Source organism: Pseudonaja textilis, chromosome 3 (assembly GCF_049901715.1).
Source record: "Pseudonaja textilis isolate UNSWEBS1 chromosome 3, rPseTex1.2, whole genome shotgun sequence".
Lineage (NCBI taxonomy): Eukaryota > Metazoa > Chordata > Lepidosauria > Squamata > Elapidae > Pseudonaja > Pseudonaja textilis.
Window position 1 is genome coordinate 176631077 of NC_141992.1, and position 27333 is coordinate 176658409.

Genomic DNA, 27333 nt, shown 5'->3' on the forward strand with positions numbered 1-27333 from the left:
GGTCAATAGAAGATAGTTTAAGGTTAAAGGAGTGGGGGTTTGAAGATGTAACAACAGAGTCAAGTAGTATATTCCAGGCATTGACCACTCTGTTGCTAAAGTCATTATGCTTCCTCTTAGAGTCTTATGAACATAATTGCTGTTCTTAAAACACACCCACATACACTCCCATAGTTAAACAATAGATCATTAGGAAAATGAAAGAGCTTATTTTTTTCTTTTATTTCTTGTTCATGAAAGCTGGTGACTACACCTTAGTAATGTATCACTCAAAGTAACATTTAAGATATTTTTATCTGTTTCTGAAGCCCAGTAATTAACACTGTCTCTCCTAGCAAAAGATAGACATCAAAGGACATGATAAAAAAGCCAAATTAATTTTAAACTTCTTATATAGATTAGGTTTAAATTTCCCAGTGAAAAAGTAATTTAAAATTGCTCAGTTTGGGCAATATTAAACTCAACAGCAGCATACAGTGAAGGTAGATGCAAAGAATATAATTGTGCATATTCATATTGTATTATACGTATTATATCTGAGAAGGAAATTAAAATATAACATCTCTGTGTTACATAACATAGAATGTGCTGTTGAATTGTATTACTAAATACTAGAACTAGACTTTTGTTAGTTTTGTAAAGGAATAATCCAGAAATATTTTCGTTTTATGTGAGAATAATCCACACTTGGAATGATTCTTTTATATACATATTTTACTTTTGTTTTGGCTTTCCTTTTGATTAACTAGGAGATGCTTTTCCTTGGACAATCAGTCTGAATTATTTCAGCATCTATACACTTCTGGGGCAGCAGTTGACTCTTAATATCATAGAACCTGTTGGCTGCACTTCTACTCTGGCAGTTACTTCACAAGTATTGCCCGCTGCAGGATCAGAATCCAGGCACTCATTTGTTGTATGTCTTCATGTTGACCTTGAATCACTTGAAGTAAAATGCTCAAATCCTCAGGTTGGTGCATTTAATTTATTGGAACAAATTAAAAATGCTTAATTTAAGTATTGTTCTGGATTCTATAAGAATTGTGGTTTTTTTTTTCCTTTTAAGTATCTTTCCTATAAAAACCAAGTCATCAAGTTCAGGATACTTAGATTAAGATTTGCTTTGAAGCTCTTTCATGTTTTGTAATTTAGATTCATCTGTAATAGCTATAGCACATAAGTGCATCTTGGGTTTGATGGAACAAAATCACTTGCAGATGTATTGTTAAATGTTGAGGCCCTTCTTTGTTGTCAAAGTGGATATATTTATTGAAATAAATTAATGTATTCTTTGCAGAAATTAACACATGTACCTGATCTCATTAAACATCAAATTATTTCAACTAAAGTAAAGATACCCTCTATGAGGGTAATAGAACATGACTTTATTTATATAAATATTTACTTTCTTCTTTTCCAACCAACAGTCACTCAAAGTGGCTAGCCATGAATCAAATGTAAAAACAAGTTTAAAATGCATAGAATGCACAGAAATAAAACACCAGTACCACTCAGTAATTACAAAAAGAAAAGGAGCAAAAGTAGAAACAGTCCCTTAAATAAGGACAGAATACAAGATCAATTTAAAAGCACACAAATCACAGAATCTAAAAGGGTAAGGAGGAGGCAACCAGCTGAATATTACAGAGCAATAAATGCTATATGATATTAGCTTTCTGTGAATCATTTCCCTTTATGAAATACTTGTTGAATCTTGAAATTTGCCCTATCTTCATGTAGTAATTATTCCCAATGAAAAGGTGAGAAATATTATAACAAATTCTGAATGATTTTTACAGATATTACAGAAACTTGATTCAGTGGATGTGTACTTGATGTAGTAATAGGGTTACAAGATGTTATGACTTATTGATTTATATTTCTTTAGGCCTTGAAGACGTGTTGCTGAATTTGTATTTTGTTTACAGCAACAAATACTTGTGCAATTCATGAGGAATCTATGAAATTTGACTAGGATAGAGGCTATCTCTTCATTGTTAGTCTTAAGGTTATAAGATAAGTTCATAAGGCTAAAGGCATTTAAATTATAGTATTGAAATTAGGAATAAAATATACCTCATATGGTTTTTTTATTGATTGATTGCCATCAAATCAGTATTGATTCTTAATGAACACATAGATTTTCTCCATGATATTCTGTCTCTAACCTGGCCTTTCAGATATTTTCTCACAACATTAGATGGCTCTTTTTTCATTATATTATGAAACTAGAAGTAAATGCCAGTTTTCAGTGAAACTGCAGTAAAATGTGGTCATGTGATCATTGGGATACTGCAAATAACCATACAGGTGGGTTGGTTGCTGAGTGTCCAACATGGCATGATGTGATCACAAGGGAGGACGTATCTGTTGCAATTTGGGAAGCAGGTTGTGAGTACCCTCAGGAGGTCCATCATAACTTTGAACAGCTATTGCATTTCCACTTCCATATTGAAAGGATTAGCCAGCGATATTACCATTGCCCAGGGGATGCCCAGTTGGGGGCTCTTTTCAAACCTCACCCAGAGCTGGAGCAAAGGATGGAAACTCTAGTTTAGGTGTTGATAAAATACTTATAATTTGTGTCACATGTAACCTGCACATGCACAACCTATCTTCCCTCCCTCTCCCTTCCTCCTACCTCATGCTAATTTAAACCTGAAATCAGTCTAGCTGCTCAATAGATCTGATGAAGTCTTCTAATAAAATGTGTTAGTTGGAAAAGATGCTACTATGCATCTTTTGGGGTTATTGATATTCAGATTATCAAAGTAAGGAGAGACACGGGAAAAACATTCAGCTCTAATTCTTGATGGACCTAAGTATACTTTCAATATAAAAAAGTGCTTTTGTCCTGTCCCAGTCTATGCACAAACACACACATCAAGGACTTTTGGATACTTTATTGAGATACCGCAAGCCCCTAATTTTATTCCCCAGGTCCCATTTACGTTAAACAAAAAGTCCCAATGAGTCTGAGTCTACACAGCCGAGGCACAGAGTCACAGGCAAGGCAAAGTTCAAGGCACAAGTCTACAAATCCACACACTAAATCTGAAGTCCAGGCATGAGTCCAAAATCCAAGCACAATGACCAAAGTCCAATCACAAAGTCAGAAAATAAGGCACAGTTCCGGAATCAAGGAAATACAAAGTCAGAACACACATGCACAACAGGGAAATGAATGGTTGTCTCCAATGCTGCTTTGTTTCATGCTGCTTGGGCTAAGTAGGCATCTGGTGTAGCTCATGAGGAGGGGCGACCTCACTGACCTCTATTGCGCCTCTCTCCACTTGGCTATACGCACCCTGAGATCCATTGAGAGAGGCAATTCCTCCTTGTCTCTGCTGACTGACTTCAACTACACCGCTTCTCCACTCTGTGCCTCTGACTGATCATCTGCGCTTTCAGGCAGCAATTGTGTCTCTTGTTTCTCTTCTTCAGCCAGGTGCTTTTCTCGTTGTTCCTCTGCCAGTTTCCAATATTCCTGACTTCTCCTCCTCTTGCCCATTCACTCCTGAAATGGAGTCTCTGTGTCCTTCTGATGTTCTTCCGCACCCTAGTCTGGGTCCGGGTTTTTCTTTCTGGGGAAACCATTATAGCTGCTCTGAATAACTTGTTGAGATGGGTACAGAGGTAGTATTCAGCAGGTTCTAACCAGTTCTGGAGAACCAGTAGTGGAAATTTTGAGTAGTTCGGAGAACCGGCAAATACCACCTCCATCTATTCTCTGCTTCCCAAGTCCCAGCTGATTGTCTGGGTCTTCTTTGCTCTGCACAGGAGAATGGAGCTGGAAAGCAGGTTAGTGGGGTGGTAGGGAATGGGGATTTTGCAATAACCTTCCCCTGGAGTGGGGAGGGAATGGGGATTTTACAGTATCCATCCCCTGCCAAGCCACACCATGCCCACCAAGACATGCCAACAGAACCAGTAGAAAAATTTTTTGAATCCCACCACTGGATGGGTAGTCATAAATTGATTAATTTTTTTGATTGAAAGAATGAATGAATGAATGAATGAATGAATGAATGAATGAATGATAGTATTAAATTAAAACATTTAATTTTGCAGAATGTAAGAAAATTATCCAATATTGTATCAATATAAAAGCAGCTAAGGAAGATCTGTAAGGTTAAATTATATTCTCATATCCACAAATCAAGGCCTGCTTTATATCAAAAGTAGACAGACAGCAATGTTTCCCTGCATCTGTTTTGCCCACATTAGAAGCCAACGTCATTTTTTGGATGTGTCCTCAGGCTGAAACCTCTTCATTAAATATGAAAAAAATATTTTTTTTTCCACAATGGCAAGTGGGTATGGCATCCAGCTGTGGATATGGTTATATATTGTGCAAGTTCCATGGTTTTTTTTTTATATACTAAATGGCAAGTTACATGATTATTGCTTATTTATGAAGTATTTTGCATAAATACTTTAGATCCGAGTTGAACAATACAGTAAATTATGCAGAATGTTTTCTGAATAGATAGATGTCATATCCCAGGACCTAGCTCTGAAAAATGCTGATTCTTTTCTTTTGTGGTTAGAAACTATTTTCACACCGACTGCAGAAATTGAATTCTCCTATATTCTATATATTAGATTTTTTCTTAGAGCTGCTGATGTTTTAGTTGTATTTGAAGCAGCAGCTTCTATGAAAGTCTATGAAATAACCCGGAAACTAAATTAACTGTTCATTCATTAAAACCACACAGCCTTACCTACTGTTATTTGATATTTTTTTCTCTGCAGATTTTCCCCATATGTATCAAATGAAAATACACTGCTCAAAAAAATAAAGGGAACACTTAAACAACACAATGTAACTCCAAGTCAGTCACACTTCTGTGAAATCAAACTGTTCACTTAGGTAGCAACACTGATTGACAATCAATTTCACATTGTGCAAATGGAAGAGACAACAGGTGGAAAGCATAGGCAGTTAGCAAGACATCCCCAATAAAGGAGTGGTTCTGCAGGTGGTGACCACAGACCACTTCTCAGTTCCTATGGTTTCTGGCTGATGGTTTTGGTCACTTTTGAATGCTGGCGGTGCTTTCACTGTAGTGGTAGCATGAGACGGAGTCTACAACCCACACAAGTGACTCAGGTAGTGCAGCTCATCCAGGATGGCACATCAATGCGAGCTGTGGCAAGAAGGTTTGCTGTGTCTGTCAGCGTAGTGTCCAGAGCATGGAGGCACTACCAGGAGACAGGCCAGTACATCAGGAGACGTGGAGGACGCCATAGGAGGGCAACAACCCAGCATCAGGACCGCTACCTCCGCCTTTGTGCAAGAAGGGATAGGAGGAGCACTGTCAGAGCCCTGCAAAATGACCTCCAACGGGCATGTGGCTGCTGAAACGGTCAGAAGCAGACTCCATGAGGGTGGTATGAGGGCCCGACGTCTACAGATGGGGGTTGTGCTTACAGCCCAACACCGTACGGGACGTTTGGCATTTTCCTAAGAACACCAAGATTGGCAAATTCGCCACTGGCACCCTGTGCTCTTCATAGATGAAAGCAGGTTCATACTGAGCACATGTAACAGACGTGCCAGGGTCTGGAGACGCCGTGGAGAACGTTCTGCTGCTTGCAACATCTTCCAGCATGACCGATTTGGCAGTGGGTCAGTAATGGTGTGGGGTGGCATTCCTTTAGGGGGCCGCACAGCCCTCCATGTGCTCGCCAGAGGTAGCCTGACTGCCCTTAGGTACCGAGATGAGATCCTCAGACCCCTTGTGAGACCATATGCTGGTGCGGCTGGCCCTGGGTTCCTCCTAATGCAAGACAATGCTAGACCTCATGTGGCTGGAGTGTGTCAGCAGTTCCTGCAAGACGAAGGCATTGATGCTATGGACTGGCCCGCCCATTCCCCAGACCTGAATCCAATCGAGCACATCTGGGACATCATCCACCAATGCCACATTGCATCACAGACTGTCCAGGAGTTGGGGAATGCTTTAGTCCAGGTGTGGGAGGAGATCCCACAGGAGACCATCCGCCACCTCATCAGGAGCATGCCCAGGCATTTTAGGGAGGCCATACAGGCACGTGGAGGCCACACACACTACTGAGCCTCATTTTGACTTGTTTTAAGGACATTACATCAAAGTTGGATCAGCCTGTAGTGTTTTTTTCCACTTGAATTTTGAATGTAACTCCAAATCCAGACCTCCATGGGTTGCTAAATTTGATTTCCATTGATAATTTTTGTGTGATTTTGTTGTCAACACATTCAACTATGTAATGAACACAGTATTTAATGAGAATATTTCATTCATTCAGATCTAGGAAGTCTTATATTTGTGTTCCCTTTATTTTTTTGAGCAGTGTACTACTATATAAGGCCATCATAAATTTATTATATTTATACTGTGTGAAATTGGATTTGTGGAAGATGCTGACATATTTGTTTATTCATTTATTTAAGGTGCAACTGCTATGTGAACTAACAGATTTAATGGAGAAAGTTTGGAATAAGATTCATAAGAAGGGAATTTTCTATCAGTCTCTGGCACATACAGAATCTGTTTCAGGACCTGTACCACCTGTTTCACCTGTTAAAAGTAGTATTGGGACTGCTCCACTGGATGCCAGTACATGTAGTCCATCAGCTGACATTGGGACAACTACAGAGGTACTGAAATAAGTGGTCTGCTAGAACAAGGAATTAAACTGGTAATGAAAGAATAAGGCATTCAAATATATGAATGCATGCATCTTTTTAATATTTTTAACTCAGTTAAACTTGTGAGTTTGCATTTGTGAGTTGGGGAACCTAAAGAAAGAACAGCAAATGTTCCTGATACAATTATAACACTTTTAATGATTGCATAATTACCTAACTGTCCTCAGACATTATGGGTGGCCATAAGTTTGCTAAATCATCATTATCATTATTTTACAAAATCATGTATAAGTCATCATTTTGTGTTATTGCATATTTGCTGAGGAGGCTGCAGTAAAAACTGCTACAGCTGTTAAAACCATTATCATGATCTTGTAATAGAAATGTGAGATTTGTCAATTATATCTTTTTGTGTGGAGATAATCTGTTTTAGGCTTACTACTTTGCTTGAATATTCTGATCCTCTGGAGAGAGGAAGCAGCATCAAAACATAGCATCTATGATTATGTTTAAGACTTAGTGTTTGAACATATTAAAGATCTTTAAAAATGAATATGTTTAGAGACTATATAAAGATAAGTGAATAATAAGCCTCAAAAGAGGTAACATTTTATTGCTTTAAGATAGTTGGGCTCTTTAAGTTGAAAAATTTATATCTCAGGGCTATAAGGTTTTGTTTTAATTACTGGAATTCTATAGTATAGCAATCCTTTGATATATTTAAATTATTTGTCAAGGAACCACTTTGATTTTTGCTCTTTTGCTTTTGTTTATACATCCCTTATACTTTACATTTAAAATGATGAATATTATGAAAAAAAAGTGCTGTATGCTGAATACATTTCTTAAAAATTTCATACATTTCACAGTTAAAGTATACTACTTCTCTATGAGGTCAAAATGATTATTTTGAAAGTGTCTTTAGCTCTTTCAAGTAAAAGACTTCCTATAAATGAACCCGATGGAGGAAAGGTGAGGAGGTATGGCTCACTCCAAAAATTGTTTACATTAAATAGCATAAGAAGTATTTATTTATATTATCCAGCTGTGAATAATTCTTTTCATTTTGACAGATTGATAGGGAGTGCTGCTCCACCATACAGTTAAACCTGTTAGGATTCCTGAATTACAAACTGGATAGATCTGAAGATGAAAACTTGAGTGAGAGGCTTAAGAACCAAAGTTTAGAAATACTTAATCATTTTTAACCTCCTCTGCATTAGAGTAAAGGTAGTACAGTCTACAATTGGCCATTTGTTACTGTTTACTTAAGTACAAACAGTTGAGGAAGTGTTTAGTCCTTGGGGAACAGTAATTTGCTTCAGACATATATCATCCCTGAGCTTTAATGCAGATCAAGGATGAAGGTCTTATATGTTTGGCTTTTCCAGATGAATAAGGATAAATTCTGCTAAGAAAAATATACTTGATATTTTGGTTCATTTTGCAAGAATTGGCAAAGAATGAAATTATGTATTTTAGAGCTTGGTATGAGGAGGGTAAAATAACAGTTTACTTTTATTCTGGCTTTATTTTATGGATTTGAATACAAATAGAAAACTAATACATAAATTGCTTTTAAATAAAATTTAAAATAAACGTAGATATGGAAACTGAAAAATTATGAGAAAGTGTTCATTTTAGAGAAAAGTGGAACACTGAAAAATAACGTGCAATAATGTGCAAGATTATGATTAAAGTGGACTTATAGATTGAAACTACCAAAAAGGACAAATTGCCATACTGAAATTCAGCTGTGTTTTATAAATCAACTACATTCTTACGTACTTAGTTTTTTAATTTACAAGATGTTTAACATTATTTTCAACCTACTCACCTATTGAAAATCAAACATTCCTATTATATTCTGTTATTTCATAACTATATTTGATTCCATAATGAAAACATTAATACTATTCATATGGTAACTGAAGAAAAGGCCACATCTTCTAAAAAAAATAGCTGCTCTTGGGAAACATCTGCAAATTATTATCATGGTAGCAATCATTGTGTTTTTGCCAACCTAAATTCCTCTTGCATTTGTGAAGGAAATTCTCCTGAATTTAAGAACAATTCAAAGATAATTTGAATTATGAGTTACCAAGAAAGTACATCTGTGCTTATACCACATGGATCAATATTGTATTTTATCTATGACAACCTCACTGATACAGAGATATACAACTGTTTCCCCTTCCAAACCTTCATGAAGTTCCCAGACTTATTTCAAATGTTTTTAAAATTAAATTAAATTATATTTCTATCTTGATTGCTGCCATTTGCCCATCCCCTTTTTATGATGTGGCCCTTGTCCTGCCATTCAAAAGTGAAGCCCTAAACTCAAAGGTTGCCTAACTCTGTTTTAGTGGCTCATTATAAAATGCAATATAAAATGCAGTGTTTACCTTATATCATCTGAGATCTTGAAACTGCTGTGGGATTTATTGTTACCTTTGTTAGGATACAGGTTTTAGCCTTTGAAATTAACTGTGATATGACATTGAATGCTTAGTTCCTCAATTATTTGAATATTTTTAAGTGCAATCAAGCTGGATTTAATGAATGCTTTCATAGAAAAAGCTATTGATTTTTTCATTTAACATTGAGAACATGACAGATCATCAATGCGCTTAGAATATTTCAATTTGGGAATTTTCCCACAGTATGTTTTTAAAATCATACATTACATTGGTATATGTAGCTTCCAGATGTTAAACACAAACATACTTTTATGAAAGAACATTTCGTATTTAGATTAAGTATCAGAACACTTGAGTACAAGGCATTTTAAAAAATTCTATCTTCCCATGGCATATATGTTACTTTTGTATGCAATTTGATGTCTTTGTTTATTATTGTTAGGTTAAATTTGTTATCATGCAAATCATTTATTTAATTAAATTAGTACAGTCCAATGTATTTGTATGGTGAAAAGGGCACAACTTCTCATGCGTATATTGATTGCAATTTGGCATATTCAGCTAAGATGGTGTAATAAGATGTATCCTGCTTTCAAGTACATAGAAAATAATTCTTTTATAACATGTTGGGAATAGTGCATCTATTCAGAGAAATAAAAAACTTTCTTGAACTTCACTTCTAAATACTAAAAATATTTTGATTTTAATTAAATAGGGCTTTCTTTTTTCTTTGACTTGTAATTATATTGCATTGCTATGGGGCTCAGTTATGCAAAAAATACATTTTCTGGAAGTTGATTCTCTGTGGATCACGATGGAGAAGGCAACATTATAGAAATAGGGGGCACCACTGTAGGCAATTTAGATGTATATGAAAGTGTCTGCCATGGTTTTCTCATATTCTAGCTGACATCTGTTGCAGTGCTAGATAAATGGACATCAGAAATGATTGGGTTGGGTTTTTGTTGGCTTATATGTATGTATCTGTCATGCCCCTAGTGGAGTCTGACTCTGAGGAAGAGGAGGAACAGCCAACAGGGAGTGGGACTGTGGCTCCAGAGGTGGTGGAGGAGGCTGGGGAAGGGCAGAGGCCGGCTGAGCAGTCAGAGGAGGATCCAGGCCCATCCCCTATCCATCCTAGGTCATGCAGGGAGGAGAGGATCAGGGAAAAGCGAGGTCTACTCAAGAGGAGATTACCATGATCCTCCTCGTGGCTTGCAGGTGGGAGCTATGTATATAAGTTTGCAACTGCGCAGTTAGAATTGTTGAAGTCAATTAGTGTTCACCTTGAAAGAGGCTTATCTTTGCTAGTGTTCTTCCCATGGACTTTTCTCAGTTATTTTCCTGGAGTTTATAATTAGTTATCTCGGCTTGCTTCAGAATTCTCATCAATGCGGTTTGTTTTGATTTTCTGTTTGCCTCGTTATTTACTTTTGTGACTTTAAACTGTGCCTAATAAAACAGTGAAGTTAAGTTGAAGGCTTTACCGGACTTTAATATATGTTTTGGGTTTTGGGTTATTTTGAGAGACTACGGGTCATCACAGTATCAGAGTATTCTCAGTAATAGGGTCTTCAATATGTATGAAAGAAGTAAGTTAATGTTACGAAAAATGTATAGGAGTATTTTATGTCCTAGTTTCCGGTTATCATTGTAGAATGGTACCAGTTTAGAAACAGCACATTTTTGTGGGCAGACAGAAGAAGAAATTGTTCATAGCAATGTACATCAGAGTCTTTCCTCACTTTACAGACCTTACTTAATAAGCCATATCTTGTAAAGTATTTTATTTACATGTACAATTTCCATGTCAGAATTTCTTTTTCAAATATACTTTTTTATTAACATGAATAGGAATGGTTGATATTTTAAATTTAGATTTTTTAATTCTTTCATTCCCCCCCCCCCTTTTTTTTCTTTCTCTCTCTCTCTCAGGGTGAATCCCTCCAAGGGGGTGATGATTCTCCATTCTCAGACTCTGTTACCTTAGAGCAAACAACAAGCAATATTGGCATCTCAAGCGGACGTGTGAGTTTATGGATGCAGTGGATGTTGCCGAAGCTTACTGTAAAGTTATTTGCACCAGATCCAGAAAACAATGCCACAGGTATTACATTTCAGATTAAAAAGCAAAAGCATCATGGAACAGAACTTGTCTTACACATTTGCTCAAACATGCTGCCCCAATGGAGGCTTAACATATTGTCCTTCCATGTTTGAGGAAAGAAGAGAGATCAAATCTGTTCAATGTCTCCATTTTAACACTAGACAAATGATATTTGTGGCTGGATCTGAGGACTATAAAAGTCATGCTGCATAAGACCACAGCCAGTGGTTTTCCAGCCTTGTATTAGACGGTGGGATGAATAGAACAATTATGCCTTATCAACAGTGAAGTTACAATTGATGTCCTTCTACTGATCTCATCCCAGTCAGCAGAATCTTAAATATGGTTGTAGATCAAGTGATTATGTGCACTATGTACTGATTTTAATGGCTGCTTTAGGGTTGATCTGTCTATTGAAAGGGATAGGTTATATAATAGCAGTTAGTAATTATATAACTAGATGGATAGTAGTAGATATATGCATACTGTCATTTAGCAACATGTACTTGTGTGTATATAGCTTTAGTCAAGTCCATGGCTTTGTTTGTGGAACAGAATCCGGCCCCTATCCCTCCCTTTATGAATATAATATCTGTATACTAAGCTAGATAAAGTTAAGAGTAGGGGAAACCAAATTGTATTTGAGCTTTTCATACACATTTCAGGGGGAATTATTATTTATTTAAGATTTATTTTAATAATATTGGTTTGAAATTAAGTCAAACTATTTTTTTCTCCATTTCTACAAAATAATCATGTGATTTATTGGTAAACTGGCTAATTTTATTGGATACTGCAGAGATATGTGTGGTTGGTGAGTTAGAAGATCTCAGTGCCTCAATAGATGTACAAGATGTCTACACTAAAGTAAAGTGTAAAATAGAAAGTTTCAACATTGACCACTACAGAAATAGGTAAGAATTTTATGTTCATTTTATATTAGTATTCATATAGAAACATCTATATTGTTTCAGTGGTAATAGTTATTAATCTGAAAGGCTGAGGTTATGTATTTGAAATTATATTGCTATGTTATAATTCTAGGTATCAATATTACAATCTTGGTTGTAATTGGAAGTTCATTTATATTGTGTCTCACTAACATCTTAAATGAAGTTGTTGATAAGACAAATTTCGCAACCTCTTAAGCCAAATCTTAGTTATAAAAATCCAGATGGCAGTTAGTTGGCACCAGAGAGTTAGCATATTCTATGTAAAGTTTCACTGTTTACAGCTCTTAGTTATATATTAAGCCAGACTAAATGCTTAGCCTAGAACAAGCCTTCTTTTGCCATGGGCAGTTTCTCCTCATCAAGGAGTACAACTAAGAAACAGCTTCTTGTACAGGTAGTCCTCACTTACTGACTGCCTCATTTAGTCACCATTCAAAGTTACAAGAGTTTGGATGGAAAAAAAGCTTTGCAACAAAACCTAGCACTAACAGGCATTGCAGCGTCCCATGGTCACATGATTGCCATTTGTGAATTTTACAACCAGTTTCCAAAAGGCAGAATTAATGGAAAATACGGAAATGAAATTGCAATCACAGTCACATGATGCTCATGTGATTTTTCACTTAGTAACCACACTCTTCGTGCTGCGCTCTGCCTCTGTGCTCCATTTTTTTGCCTCCTGGGCCTCAGGGAAGCCTTCTGGGAGCAAAAACGCCTCACCCAGGAGGTTTCTCTGAGGCCCAGGAGACCCAATACCAGGGGGATGCTACAAAAAAAAAAAGCCATGCCCACCCAGTCACCTGGCTATGCCTACCTAGCTACTCCCACCTAGCCAAAGCCACAGAACTGGTCGTAAAAATATTTGCATCCATCCCTGCAAAGGATTGTCCTGTTAGATACATTCCTTACTAAGCTGTTCATCTTTTTCTGTCATAATCTTTTGTTGCTCACCATATACTTTCCTTTCCTTCTTTCTTCTTTATTAAACATTTTGTCACATTCTTAATTAAGGTAGCTAATTTATCATTAAAAAATGAAATGAAATTTTAATCTCATGATAGAAAAGAGAGATATCTTTCCTTTTGTGTATGATTTGTATGAGCTTAAATTGCAGAAATTTGATACCATAGTGGTGTAATATTCATAAGATTATGTTGTATGAAAAAAACTCTTATTTTTTACTAATTTGTTGCTCAGATTAAAGGTGTCAGACAGTAATAGTGCTATGTTACTGAAATGTATTTTATACATAAGAAATAGCAAAGATTACAGTTGTTTAGTAAAGCAAACATTTTCTAATCAGCAGTATGAAAATATATGAACTGCCATTTGGATTAGCCTCATTTAAAATTATGATAGTGCTCAAAAACAGTGATGTATAACTGGTCCTTGCAGTTACAACCATTGCAGCACCCCCACGGTCAAATGATCAAAATTCAGGTGCTTAGCAACCAGCATGTATTTATGATGCAGTGTCCCAGGATCAGGTGATTGCCATTTGTGATTTTCCCAGGGGGCTTCTGACAGGCAAAGTCAAAAATGGAAGCCAGATTCACTTAACAACTATAGTTATTTGCTTAGTTATAATGACAGGAAGGTCATTAGGAGTGACTCACTTAATGACTTTATCAATTAGCAATGGAAGTTCCAGTCCCAATTCTCAATGTAGGTCGAGGAATTTCTGTGTATAAAAGAATTATTATTATTAAAAATCCAAAGAGTAAAAGAAAAACCAACTATAATATCTAGTTATCTACATTAATTAAAGATGGCTCTAGGAATTGATGATAAAACAACCGCATTCATAACATGGCTGATATAACAGTTATTGAGAAGAAAGTCTGGTTCACTGATGCTACTATTCCAAACTGAGGAAAAGCAATTGGAAAAATTTATGAAATACCAGGACTTGTGGATCAAAGTTGAAAAAAAAATCCCTTGTTATACTAATCGTGATTGGAAGTCTCAGAGCAATAGCTAAAGGACTTGGATTGGAAATGTTGAATTTATTAGACCTGAACACCTAATTTTACCAAACAAACAAACAAACCCCCCATCCTACTTGGAACTGCCTATATTCTTAGACACTATCTTAAATATTCTTAGTTCTTGATTAGGTTTTGAATTATTATACTTTCAGCAGTTTTAAACTGTGAATCTAACAGTAATTACACATACATAATACAATATGAATCAGTACTCAATAAAAGTAAAAACAAGCATCATACATATGTATAGATAATCAACTAAATAGAGTATTTTAACTAAAATAGGTAAGTAGTGGAGAAAACATATACTTGAAAAAATATTGTGGTGAATTATACAAACAGTAGAGCAATAATTAGCAAAATAAATAGTTAGCAAGTAGAATCTGATTGGTCTAACAGTAGGAACTGAAGGTAAAGGGATTCGGAGCAACTGGAGAGCTTGACTAAATGAAGGAATACTGATTCCTGGTGAACATCAGGCAGAATAAGTATTACGAACCTCCACTGGAGAGCCATAGTCACTGCTGAAATGCTTTTATCCAGACATTCTGAATTTTGCTACTCATCTGAATTTTGGAACTTTAGTCTGTTTACTGGTTTCTTTTTATGCTTGCTTCTCTGAATAGCTTGCGTTGCTTCTGTTGCATTCAGTCCTGAACTGGAAATGAATGAATCTACTTCTTTTCTATTCAGTGTATGTATCTTTTGAATCATTGACCTTAGTTTGTCACATTATGCTGGACATCCTTGGACATACATGAAACTGACTTGAAATTGAAGTATTGTTGCAAGAAACTCAGATGATCAGCTTGTTCAAGTAGCTGTTATAAAAGTTATACAGGGATAATTAAATAGATTGGAATTGAGTCAGCCTGAGTGAAAATTTGCCTCACCTGCAAAATTTGTCCAAAATGCTGAGAAGTTTCCCAAAATTCCAGCTCACTACACTATCTGTGCAGCTGCAGGATGAAGGATGCCTATGTGCAAGTGTATTTTTTCATCAGTTCTCTTAAGGCCTTTTGGTTAATTAGCAAGTCCGTATCTGTTGGAGTAAATCCCACTACTTTGTAGGAGAGATTTAAGGAAATTAGAAAGTAGAGACATTTAGCTGCCTAGTCCAGCAACCTCTGGTTTACTGTATAAGACTTTGCCTGGAATAGGCTACCTCATAAACCAATCAAGTTTTAGTCTCCAAAAAGATGTTGGATGTGTTTGAATATATTTGCCTCCTGGCATATGTTTAAGATCAATGGGTTACCAGAAATTTAATACAGTCAATACTGGCATAACAAATATAGAAGTGCCATGAGTCCATTAGAATAGGAGAGGAGAGGACGGGACGGGACGGGACGGGACGGGACGGGACGGGACGGGACAGGACAGGACAGGACAGGACAGGACAGAATAGAATAGAATAGAATAGAATACTTTATTGGCCAAGTGTGATTGGACACACAAGGAATTTGTCTTGGTATAAATACTCTCAGTATACATTAAGAAAAGGTACATTCATTAATAATGAAGAATCATAATGTACAACACTTAATGATAGTCATAGGGTACAATCAACAATCAAATCATACTAGGAAACAGTCAATATAAATCGTACGGATACAAGCAACAAAGTTACAGTCCTACAATCACAAGTGGGAGGGGATGGGTGATAAGGAGTGGTGAGAAGATTAACAGTAATAGTAGTGTACACTTTGTAAACAGTATGGTACTTTCACAGCAGAAAAGGCTATACCTTAGCTTTCTGGGGGGGAAAAGCAGGCTGGACATTTACTGTTAATATCTTTGAAAAAAAGATGCTTTTCAACTGGGAACAAATTACTCCAGGACCAAAAAAGTAATCAGTTTGAAGAGATAACTAATTGTGCTCCTAAATATCCAGTGAGACATTGCCATGATTACATTTCTTCTAGTAGTTTTATAAATTTTGTGTTTCCCAAACATGGAATTGCCTTGGAAAATTCATTTCTGTCTGGATGTATACATCTGATATTCCTTCCGTTTCTATGATTATTTACAATAATTGGGACCAATTCAATGTAGTAGCTGTTTCCTGTAGCATTAAGTTCACTATGAAAGATTCAATGAAATGCAATGTTCCTACAGAAAAGCAGAATATTTCTCCAGTAAATATCAAGGGTATTTGCAGCTGTTGGAGGCTGGTGCTGCTGTTGCAACATCAGAAGAACCTGAGTTATGTGTGGGCAAAATGTCAATTTCTCCAGGATGGTTTTCATGAAGAAGAAACAAACCATCTGCCTGTACACCATCTGTGACTATACTATTCATTAAATTCCAGGCTACAAATTCTACCTTATCTGAACTGGAGTTAGATATGTCACCCAATTTTTAGGAAAAAAAAAAACCCATCTGCACTGGTGATTCATTTAAATTTCCATATCATCAGGTGTTGATAAAAGGAAAGGAAATCCTCATGTAAGTGGACTTAAGCTCCTGGAAAAAGACAAGATGTAAATTAAAAAAAATACATACACCATGGAACAAAATTCATTGTTCACTAATCATCAAGCAGAAGACCATTCTGGCTTATGCCAAATACTCCCACCTTTCCCAGGATTGCTGGTGGTCTTGCGTTATGTTTGAGATTAAGGACAACACTGAGGCACGCCCAATGTGAGGAAGGGCTGAGAAATCCATTAATCTTCTCATGTTTGGACCCAGCCAAGCATCTGAGAGAAATAATTTATATGGATTTAATTATAGAGCTTCTAAACACTCAAATATACACTAATATAATAATACTCTTCAACTTATCACATTTTGGCCTTGCTATGAATTAATTATTCCATTGCAACTAATGAAATCAAAGAACAGTTTTTTAAATGTCTTCAGACTTCAAGGGTTGTATGAATGCCTCATCATTTTAGTACACTGTTTTGGAAAAAACATCTCAAAGTTTTGGGAGTGCAGCTAAATTCCTAAACACTTTGACATTCTCAAAGTGATTGTCAACCTGATTGTCAGAGTGTATCAACCCTATCTTAGAACAATATACGTGTATTAAAATGGCTGATTTGCTACCTGTAAAATAATGCATAAAATGTGCAATTATAAAATGCACCCATTGTATGTTTTTCAAATATTACATTCTCCATCTTCCAATATTACCGGTAGAGCAGCCAATAGAAGATCTACTGTTAGGTAACTGAACAAGTAAATTATTACTAAAAAATATGCCAATGGAAGAAAACAATGTTGAATTTACTCAAAATTTCTGATAAAGATTAACTTTCTCTGAAGCATTTATCAATGCAAAAAAATAATTTATGGGTTTACAGGCATATTGAGAATCCCAATCAATCCCAGGAATTGATGAGAATAAAATCTGATTTGAAATATTAGATATGAACATTGTTTCTTGGACAGGAGTTAGATACCTAACGCTGAAGATGCCCACAAGACATTACTGCCAATAAATTACTGCCAATGGGAGATTACAAAGCTAATTCAAGATTGCAAAGCTAAATTCAATAAAATCTTATTTAGAAGTTTGCCATTTCTCCTTGGTAGATTATTTTCTCTTAAAAGGCAACAAGCAGAATCTGAGTATGAGTAGATTTTTAAAATAATATCTGCATAAACTTTTTGGGCAGAAGACAGATCCTGGAAACAATGTCTGTTGTTCCCTCCCTGTGCTGCTGTTTCTGAAACTTGCCTTTTCTGCTCCCCATGTTTCCCAAAATTTAGACTACTGCCTGACTACTCTTTAACCATGTTCCTCAGAATTGCTTGTATTGTCTTTATTTAACAGCTAGCATACCTCCATTTGCTGCTATATAGTTGCAGTATTCTATGCATTCTATTCTTTAATACAGGACTACACTAGTTAATCCATATTTTTAATGAAGTTGTATTTGTTTTTAGCATTATATATTTTCCCAAATTGCATCTTTATACAGTATACAATATGGACATTGTTTTGAACGTGAACTAACTTTAGTCAAAATAACTTTAGTTTCCTTCTGCTTTTTCTTTCTGTACTCCAAGCTGTCCCTACGATTTTTTTTTAATCCACTATTAGGTTACTATATTTTTCCTCTGAAATTATGCTCTAGAAATGCATATTGAGAGATGTCCCATATTTTGTGACTGTTTCCATTCTATTAGTCATAGATTTAAGAGATGATTATTTGAGAATCAGCTGTCCTATTATTAATTTGTCATACGATTAAGATTTGTAAGAGGCACATTTATATAGTTTACTTTCTTCTCAGATGCCCTTTTAAACATGCCTACATCTTAGATATTAGACATTTATTTTACATTTGTCCCAGAAGCTTGTAAATTTTGTAGAATATTAAACATTGAAAAGAAGCTACACAAATCTTGATTGGCTTTCTGAAATGTGTTCTGTATGATGTTACACTTGAAGTCAACCTGGAAACTTCTGCTAGTGGAAAATGTACCTACCCTTTGCCCACAGAATAAGCATAGTATTGCTGTGGGAGCTGCAATAGTTGTTAGCTTGTTCCCAATGTAATTCAAGGTGCTGGTCATCACATCACCAATAACTCATTCCATGAATTGAGGTTTGACTAGTTTACTGACCAACTGACTTCTGCTTGCCTGAACTGTGTGAATAATATCTGTTGATGACTTCTTCTGTCATGCAGTACTAAAAGAGGAGTTACAAAGATGGGCCTTTTAAGAATGGCTTCCTGTTCCCACAAACTTCTGAGACTTTTGGAAGGCCTTTAGAAGTAAACCGCTGCAATAAGTTGCACCAGATATTGTTTTATTGTTTCATTATGTTTCCTCCATATTCTTTTTTGAAATTTTGACTTGTTTTATATATCACCTATAACATTTGAATTCCAACAGTTTATTGATCTAATAAACAAATAATGTTGAAATTAACCTTGTATAATTGTTTTAATATTAGTGCAGTTATACAGGTAGTCCTCAACCATTCATTTAGTTCAAAGTTACAACACCACTGAAAAAAAGTGGCTTATGACTGTTTTTCACACTGTTGCAGCATCCCCATGGTCACATGATTAAAATTCAGATTGTTAGTGTTTGGGGATAAACCCCCGAGCTGAGTGCACAGCAGCAGTCAAGCCAGGCAGCCAAATGAGAGTGAGGCTGGGCCCTAGAGTATACACACACTTGAGACAAATACACTGTTTGTGGTTTAAATAGGTATTTAATTCATACAGAGATTAAGAATAGTCATTCAGTCCATATGTCAGAATCCAGTTTATCAATCCAGTTATCAAGTCCATTAAACAGTAAATACAATCTCTTTATCTGCTTGTATATCTTCTTCTTAAGATACCTTTCTCTCAAGTACTAACGCTGAATCCACAGCTCACCAGTAAACAGTCCTTGTGTTCAGGTGAAATGGTATCTGGCACAGTAGCCTCCAAGGTAAGCAGATAGACGTTCCAATACACAGTAGGCAGCAGACCTGGAACAGTAACCAGGTGCATCCAGAAGCCGGACTCAGACAGTTGCATCCAGAAGCCGGGGCTATTACATTTCCCCTCCTACCTTTATGGCTGCCTGCAACCGCACCCACAATGACATTGCAGTTTCTTGTGCTTAAAGCTACATAGCACTTAATCCTAGGTTCATATATTTATTCACCCAAACCAGTTGGAGTATCCATATACCCAACACAGATACCTGGCCACTGGTTCATATGTATGTCCGTTGCAATGTCCCAGGGTCATGTGATCACCTTTTGTGATCTTCTGACAAGCAAAGAAATAAGGAAGCCAGATTCACTTAAGCTATACCATTAACTTAGCAATTGCAGTGATTTACTTGACAACTGTGGCAAGAAAGGTTCTAAAATGGGGCAAAAGTCATTTAACAACTGTCTTGCTTATCAACAGGAATGTTGGGCTCAATTGTGGTTGAGGATTACCTGTATAGGTAACCCAGCTTGTAAAATTGAATTAAAGCTGTATTTTAAAATTTATTTATTTTCATTTTTGTTGTGCATTGTTATTTGTGATTATGTTGAAGCTTTCCCCCTTCCTGATTAAGGCCTGGAATTGTTCGTGCAAGATGGGTGGCTACAGAAATTGAATCTATTAATAACTAAATAAAAAGTATATGTTTTTATGTAGTTGAAATGTTTGAATTCTGAACAGCTACTTAGAATAGATAAGGTAAACATTATGTTTTCCAGACCAGGAGAAGGCTGGCAATCTGGACATTTTGAAGGGATATTTCTACAATGCAAAGAAAAGCTTGTGGTGAGCTTTTTATGTAGTGGAATAATACATTTAACCAAATAATTACTCTAAAATCTAAATATGACTTTATTTTCATGACAAGAAGAATGATTGCAACAATTATGATGTAAGTCATCACGATGTTAATTTGCTCTTGCAGAGGTGGATGGGAAAAATTGAGTTTTGTTTCTTTTCAAGTTCTGTAGTTCTTTTAATCCATCTCCTTCCATTTTAATAAAACTTCTTTCGTTCATAATTGAAAAGCAAATCAAGGGACATTATTCCTGAATAGCCATGTTCTACTTTTGAACCCTGATTTTTGTTGTTGCTGCTGCTGAGCTGTTGCTTCCAAATAATGAAACAGTGACGTCTTTTTTGATTTCATGATTTCTCTCTTTTTTTTAAAAAAAAAATCATTTGATCTGTGATATTGGAAGTGAAGGACTCACAAGGAAAACTCAGACTTCAGAATTTGGCTGAATTTTTTTAATGAGTTTTTCTCCCCCCCCCTCCCCCCCAAGGCTCAGTGTTTGTTTTTCTGCTTTTTTTTATCTATATCACCTCAAGCTTTGGGGAAGATTCTTGGTCTCTGGGGAAATGTGGAGGTGTCTTCCTTTCCTGTACTGACAAGCTGAACAGACGTACATTGCTGGTTCGACCGGTCAGCAAGCAGGACCCTTTCAGTAACTTCTCTGGCTTCTTTCCTTCTGTAAGAAATCAGTGCAAGATGTATGTTACAGAACTTCCACTAACAAACAATATTTCAGAGAGGTGATGGTGAAGGCAGAAAGCTGTTCATCTAAAAACCCATTAGTCAAAGTCGTATTTTTGTTTTTTAATGTTTAAAAAATATGTTCTGTTTCCCAGTGGTATTCTGGCTAGTGTTTTCACATGCAAAGTAAGTTGGCTAGAGTAGCAAAAGAAGAATATTTATCTTCACAACTTATGGATTTGAATTTAATTATGTGAAGAATGATGCTTATATTTGGCCATTTAAGAAGCTACAGCTGTTCAAGTTAATAGCTACAGGATAAGTTTAAGTGTTTTGCTGCTCCATGGCTGTTAGCAAAATTACTGAGTGCCTATTAAAATATTTGAGATAATTTTTTGCAAACTTAGAGTAAACTCACTGCCAAAACCCAAAAGCCACAGTAGGATAATGCTAACTTTCGTTCAAAGTAACTAAAATCTTCCAAGATTTGTGAGTGAGATCAGTTTTAACACACTTTAGAATTGAAGGCTTAATGGGTTACCAATGGAAGAAAGGAAAAGGGGAAATATGTAGATATAGGAGGAAATGGAAGCCACTCTAGGATAAAACTTTTTAAAAAATCTTTGCTAATATAGGGACCCTGAAATTTCCATTTCTTTCTCTATCTCATATATATTCTATATTGCTGTAAATATATGTTAGTGACTGCTAGAATATTTTTTAAAAGTCAACTGTACCATTGCTTTGTTATACTAGCTGCCCTCTCATTTTTATACTTGGCAAAAATTAATATGTTTAAGATGGCCTTATATATAAATTCACTTGTTACTTTCCATGGAGAAATCTCATGCACTATAGGACACACATTTATATACACCCCATCTTCTACATATAGATATTTTATTTTTTGAGTGTGGGGAAAAAAACAAATTCAATTACCCAATTTTCTTTATTTTCATCTCCCTAACACATTACTGAAAATTCATATAATTTCCCAAGGAGTAGTTCTTTAAGTGTATTGCAACAAATTTTTTTTAAAAAAGTACTTTAAGTCATTTTAAAGATTGACCTTCATGGGAAATTTATGGTTTAAATTTCCATGGAATACAGCCCATTTCATCTAAGGAACAGAATATTATTTAGTTTGTATGTATGAACCCAAGATCTATTTTGATTGTGATGTAACTGCATGATAATTAATCAAGAGATTAATTTCATTACATATAGAACATTTTTCCCCCCACTGATGTAGTCATCTGTCTCTGGCAGTTTCTTCAACTGGATAGAAATATGCTCTGTGTCCCATTAATTGAACAGTATCACCAGTACCCAATAAATGGACTTTTTTGTCTTATTGTCTTTCCTTTGGGACAAGATCCTCCACAGAATCTATTGGGGCCTTGTGAAAACAGTCTTTTAAATATGTTCCCCAGTCCTTGGGTTTTTTATCAGGCTTTTTATCAGGCTGTGCATGTTAGGTTTGGAAACTTTGTTACTCTCTTGGATATCCATCATTCTGTCTATTTGGTTATAATTTTTATTATTCTTGTAGACACCCAGAGTGTTTATAGATAGCTTTATAAATCTGATAAATAAGATTAGGTTTAGCAGAAGATTCTATAAGAGTACATTTGCTTTTAATATGCAACAGAACACTTCTCAATAAAATAAGCACCATCTCACATTGTTTTCTTTCTGCTCTGAAAAGAAAGTGAGAAGGTTCAAAGTTTTCACCATGTTGAGATTTTCTCTATGGACAGTAATGAAGAATAGGCAGTGGTGGCTAATATATTCAATAAGATAAATTTGTCTTTAAAAAGTGTTACTGGAAGTTCTGTTTTTTAATTATTATCTTATCAGGAAAATGCACAATTGTTGTTCATGTAAAATTATTATTTATATCTATTCCAATCATTTTGTTCTAACATGAATTAAGCTAATTTACTAATATTTACTATTTGCCATAGTCCATTTTCACTATGCAAAAATACTTAAGATTATGTAAAGTGAAATATAATTAAATTTTTAAATAATTTGTTAGTATTAAAAAGAAAGTGTTAAATACAGTATGTATACAAAAACTATAATGTACAGTGCATGTATAGAACTCCTATCTTAACCAGATTTCAGATATTATCCATAACATGGTAATCATGGTATGAAGGGAGGGAGGGATTTCTCCAAATATAGAAGTAGTAAATAACAGGTAGTCCTCATTTAATGATCACAGTTGGGACTGGCAACTCCATTATTAAGCAACAGAGTTCTTAAGTGAGGCATCACATGACCACAGTGGGCTTATGTCCTGCTGTGATTATTAAACAAATCATCTTCAGTGATTAGTAAGACATTACATAAGATTGTCCTGCGATTTTACTGCTGGTTCCTCCATTGGCTTTGTTGGAAGTCAGCAATAAAGTGTGCAAATGGCATTTCCATCATCATGGAAAACTGTGATAGTCATAAAGATCTACTGGTCACAAAGCACACAATCTCAGTCATGTGACCATGGGGATGCTATAGCAGTTGTAAATGTGAGAGCTAGTCGTAGAGATAATTTTTCAACACTATTGTAACTTCAAATGGTTGCTTAATAGGAGAGTTGTTACGTGAGGACTACCCGTATATGCCATAGTTTTGAAACATACACACACAACATGCATCTGAATTGGTCTCATTTGGATGTGACACAAAATTGTGGCTTAGCATCCTTTACATGAAGCATCCATTGTTGATTTACAGTTAATTGGTGAAACAAAAACCATGACTCTGGATGGCTATAATTTCAAATCCTGATAAATGATTACAATGGATCCTTGATTCCTAACTTTTGATTAAGTTGAGGTTGCAATTTAATCAAAGTTAATAATATTTATTTCCTGCATTTGTATGCAAATGTAAAGAAAATAAAGGAGTCATCAAGAGCCTGAAGTATGCTATGGCTCATCCTCTGTTTCTCTGAACCAATCAGTTACCATGCTCTATATCTGAAACTAAATCATGTTTCTCAACTTGGGCAACTTTAGGATGTGTAGACTTCAACTCCCAGAATTCTGGGAGTTTACAGTTACATGGCTTAAAGTTGTGAAGGTTGAGTAGCACTATGTTAAAAGCATTTTAAAACACCTCTACAGATGAACAAATTTTAGTCAGGTCTGCAAAGAGACAGGGCATTTTATTATTTTCATAAATTCCCAGATATACATTCTTCTGCCAAGAAAGTGGAGAACTTGAAATAGAAAATAAAATATTAAACCAGAAACAGTTTTATAAATGTTATGTAATGTGTGCAGATTTCTTATTTCTGGATATTTCTGTTTCTCGGCACAGGCAACTGCAAAACTTTTGGATGGTTCTCATCAACAGCATGGATTTCTCTCTTTGACTTACACAAAAGCTGTTACAAAAAATGTCCGTCACAAATTGATCTCAAGAAATGAACGAAGAACTTTGCAGAAATTATCTGAAAGTTTTACAGATAGTTCTCCTCATTTTCTTCATGAGATTCTTCTTTCAGCTCAGGCATTTGATGTTGTTTTTTGTTTTCCTTTCCTCAATGCAATTGCAAGTATTTTTCAAACAAATCTTCCAAAAAGTCAAAAAGAGAAAATAAAATCTCCAGGCCAGCCTATGAGGTCCCATATTCTGACATCTCGCAACTTGCCACTTATTTATGTCAATACTGGGGTAATCAGAATCTTTTTCCCCAAAATGGAGGAAGGACCATGCAACACAGAAGGTATTTTTAAAGTTTGTGTCCTTATTTAGAAAACACACTTTGCTCACTCCATCAGTGCCTCTGGGGAGCCTATAATAAATATTCTTTGGATCTTGTTTTCTCAAATGATTTATTGTATCAGGTATTCAATTCAGTTTCTCTTTAATTATTTTATAATAATTAAAGGGAAAAGCTACTGCACTGATTTATGGTACAATATTTTTTTTCTGAAAATAAGATCTTTTTTTAAAAAAAAAGTAGGGTAGATGTCTGTGAAATAAATATTTGATAATTTGCTTGACCCATGTCATGACTTTTGCATTAATGTGTGTGTCCATATTGTTAATTATGGCCTCTGGTTGTTTGATTCATTGTGGATGCATTTCTGTTTATTTAGACACACATACACACACACATATACATACACACACACAGGCACATTTACTTGATTCTTCTGAACTGCATGTGTAGTTTGCTTGTTCTTTCCACATCAAGCAATATGTTATTTAGTAAAATACTTAGCACTCACCACACTTTAACATTTGTAGCTAAAAGTTTAACTTTCAAACTTTCAAAAACCAGTCTGGGATAACTCACTGGGTGGCCACAGATGGAGAAATTGAAAGCTTACATCCATCCTCAAAACATAGACTCATGGAGAACACTGGGCTTGCCTTTATGTATATATCAGATGTCAATATCAGCTTCTAAAATATAATAAAATCCTTCACAGGCTTAAAAAAAAGTTACAAAATCTAGTGTGTAGATTGATTGCAGTACTAAAACATGTAGTCAGTTCTTTATATATTAGACTGATGCAGCATTTCTTCCAGTTTAATGCAGCACAGAGTGTACAAGCCTTAGATTACAAACAGCTAAACTGAATTATAATATGTGGTTACAAAACCCAATGGTTGGATTGAGATTTTGATTTAAGCCAAAACCAATCAGAGCACAATATGGCTTAGTACAATGCATGAACTTGGCTGTGAAAACTGGCTTTCCATGTGAATTAGTATCAATAATTAATATATTACAGGTGAAACTCGAAAAATTAGAATATCGTGCAAAAGTTCATTTATTTCAGTAATGCAACTTAAAAGGTGAACCTAATATATGAGATAGACTCATTACATGCAAAGCAAGATAGTTCAAGCCTCGATGTGTCATAATTGAGGTGATTATGGCTTACAGCTCATGAAAACCCCAAATCCACAATCTCAGAAAATTAGATTATTACATGCAATCAATAAAACAAGGATTGTACATAGAACAATATCGGACCTCTGAAAAGTATCAGCATGCATATGTACTCAGTACTTGGTTTGGGCCCTTTTGCAGCAATTTTTGCCTCAATGCAGCATGGCATGGAAGCTATCAGCCTGTGGCACTGCTGAGGTGTTATGGAAGACCAGGATGCTTCAGTAGAGGCCTTCAGCTCTTCTGCACTGTTCGGTCTCATGTGTCTCATCTTTCTCTTGGCAATGCCCCTTAGATTCTCTATGGGGTTCAGGTCAGGCGAGTTTGCTGGCCAATCAAGCACAGTAATCCCATGGTCATTGAACCAGGTTTTGGTGCTTTTGGCAGTGTGGGCAGGTGCCAAGTCCTGCTGGAAAATGAAGTCAGAATCCTCATAAAGCTTGTCTGTGGAAGGAAGCATGAAGTGCTCCAAAATCTCCTGGTAGACGGCTGTGTTGACCCTGGACTTAATGAAGCACAGTGGACCAACACCAGCAGATGACATGGCTCCCCAAATCAACACAATGTGGAAACTTCACACTGGACTTCAGGCATCTTACAGTGTGTGCCTCTCCATTCTTCCTCCAGACTCTGGGTCCTTGGTTTCCAAATGAGATGCAAAAGTTGCTCTCATCAGAAAAGAGGACTTTGGACCACTGAGCAACAGACCAGTTTTGTTTTTCTTTAGCCCAGGTAAGACGCTTCTGACGTTATTTGTTGTTCAGGAACGGCTTGACAAGAGGAATACAACATTTGAAGCCCATGTCCAGGATCAGTCTCTGTGTGGTGGCTCTTGATGCATTGAATCCAGCCTCAGTCCACTCCTTGTGAAAGTCCTCAACACTTTTGAATGACCTTTTCCTGACAATCCTCTCCAGGCTGCGGTCATCCCTGCTGCTTGTGCACCTTTTTATTCCAACTTTTCCCTTCCACATAACTTTCTATTAATGTGCACTTTGGGAACAGCAAAGTTCCCAAACAGCAAAGCACTTTGGGAACATCCAACTTCGTTTACAATTACCTTTTGAAGCTTTCCCTCCTTATGGAGGGTGTCAATGATGGTTTTCTGCACAACTGTCAGGTCAGTAGTCTTTCCCATGATAGTGATTCCTACTGAACCTGACTGAGAGACCATTTAAAGGCTCAGGAACCCTTTGCAGGTGTTATGGCTTAATTAGCTGATTAGAGTGGGACACTTTGAGCCTAGAATATTGAACCTTTTCACAATATTCTAATTTTCTGAGATTGTGGATTTGGGGTTTTCATGAGCAGTAAGCCATAATCGCTTTAATTATGACACATCACGGCTTGAATTATCTTGCTTTGCATGTAATGAGTCTATCT

At 36.0% G+C, this 27333-nt stretch overlaps 1 protein-coding gene across 5 annotated transcripts in view; it reads left to right on the forward strand.

Moving 5' to 3' along the window:
- Positions 1–27333, forward strand: part of VPS13B (vacuolar protein sorting 13 homolog B) — a 308832-nt gene that overhangs the window by 125348 nt on the left and 156151 nt on the right. For 4 of the 5 annotated variants that reach the window (XM_026705908.2, XM_026705909.2, XM_087931542.1 and 1 more), the window contains exons 24-29: positions 750–970; positions 6437–6643; positions 10990–11161; positions 11961–12075; positions 20888–21029; positions 24363–24771. In XM_026705908.2, coding sequence (XP_026561693.2) covers positions 750–970; positions 6437–6643; positions 10990–11161; positions 11961–12075; positions 20888–21029; positions 24363–24771 — 1266 coding nt within the window. Of the gene's footprint in view, positions 1–749; positions 971–6436; positions 6644–10989; positions 11162–11960; positions 12076–20274; positions 20342–20887; positions 21030–24362; positions 24772–27333 lie in introns of all 5 variants that reach the window. The other variant, XM_026705911.2, reaches the window with a different exon arrangement.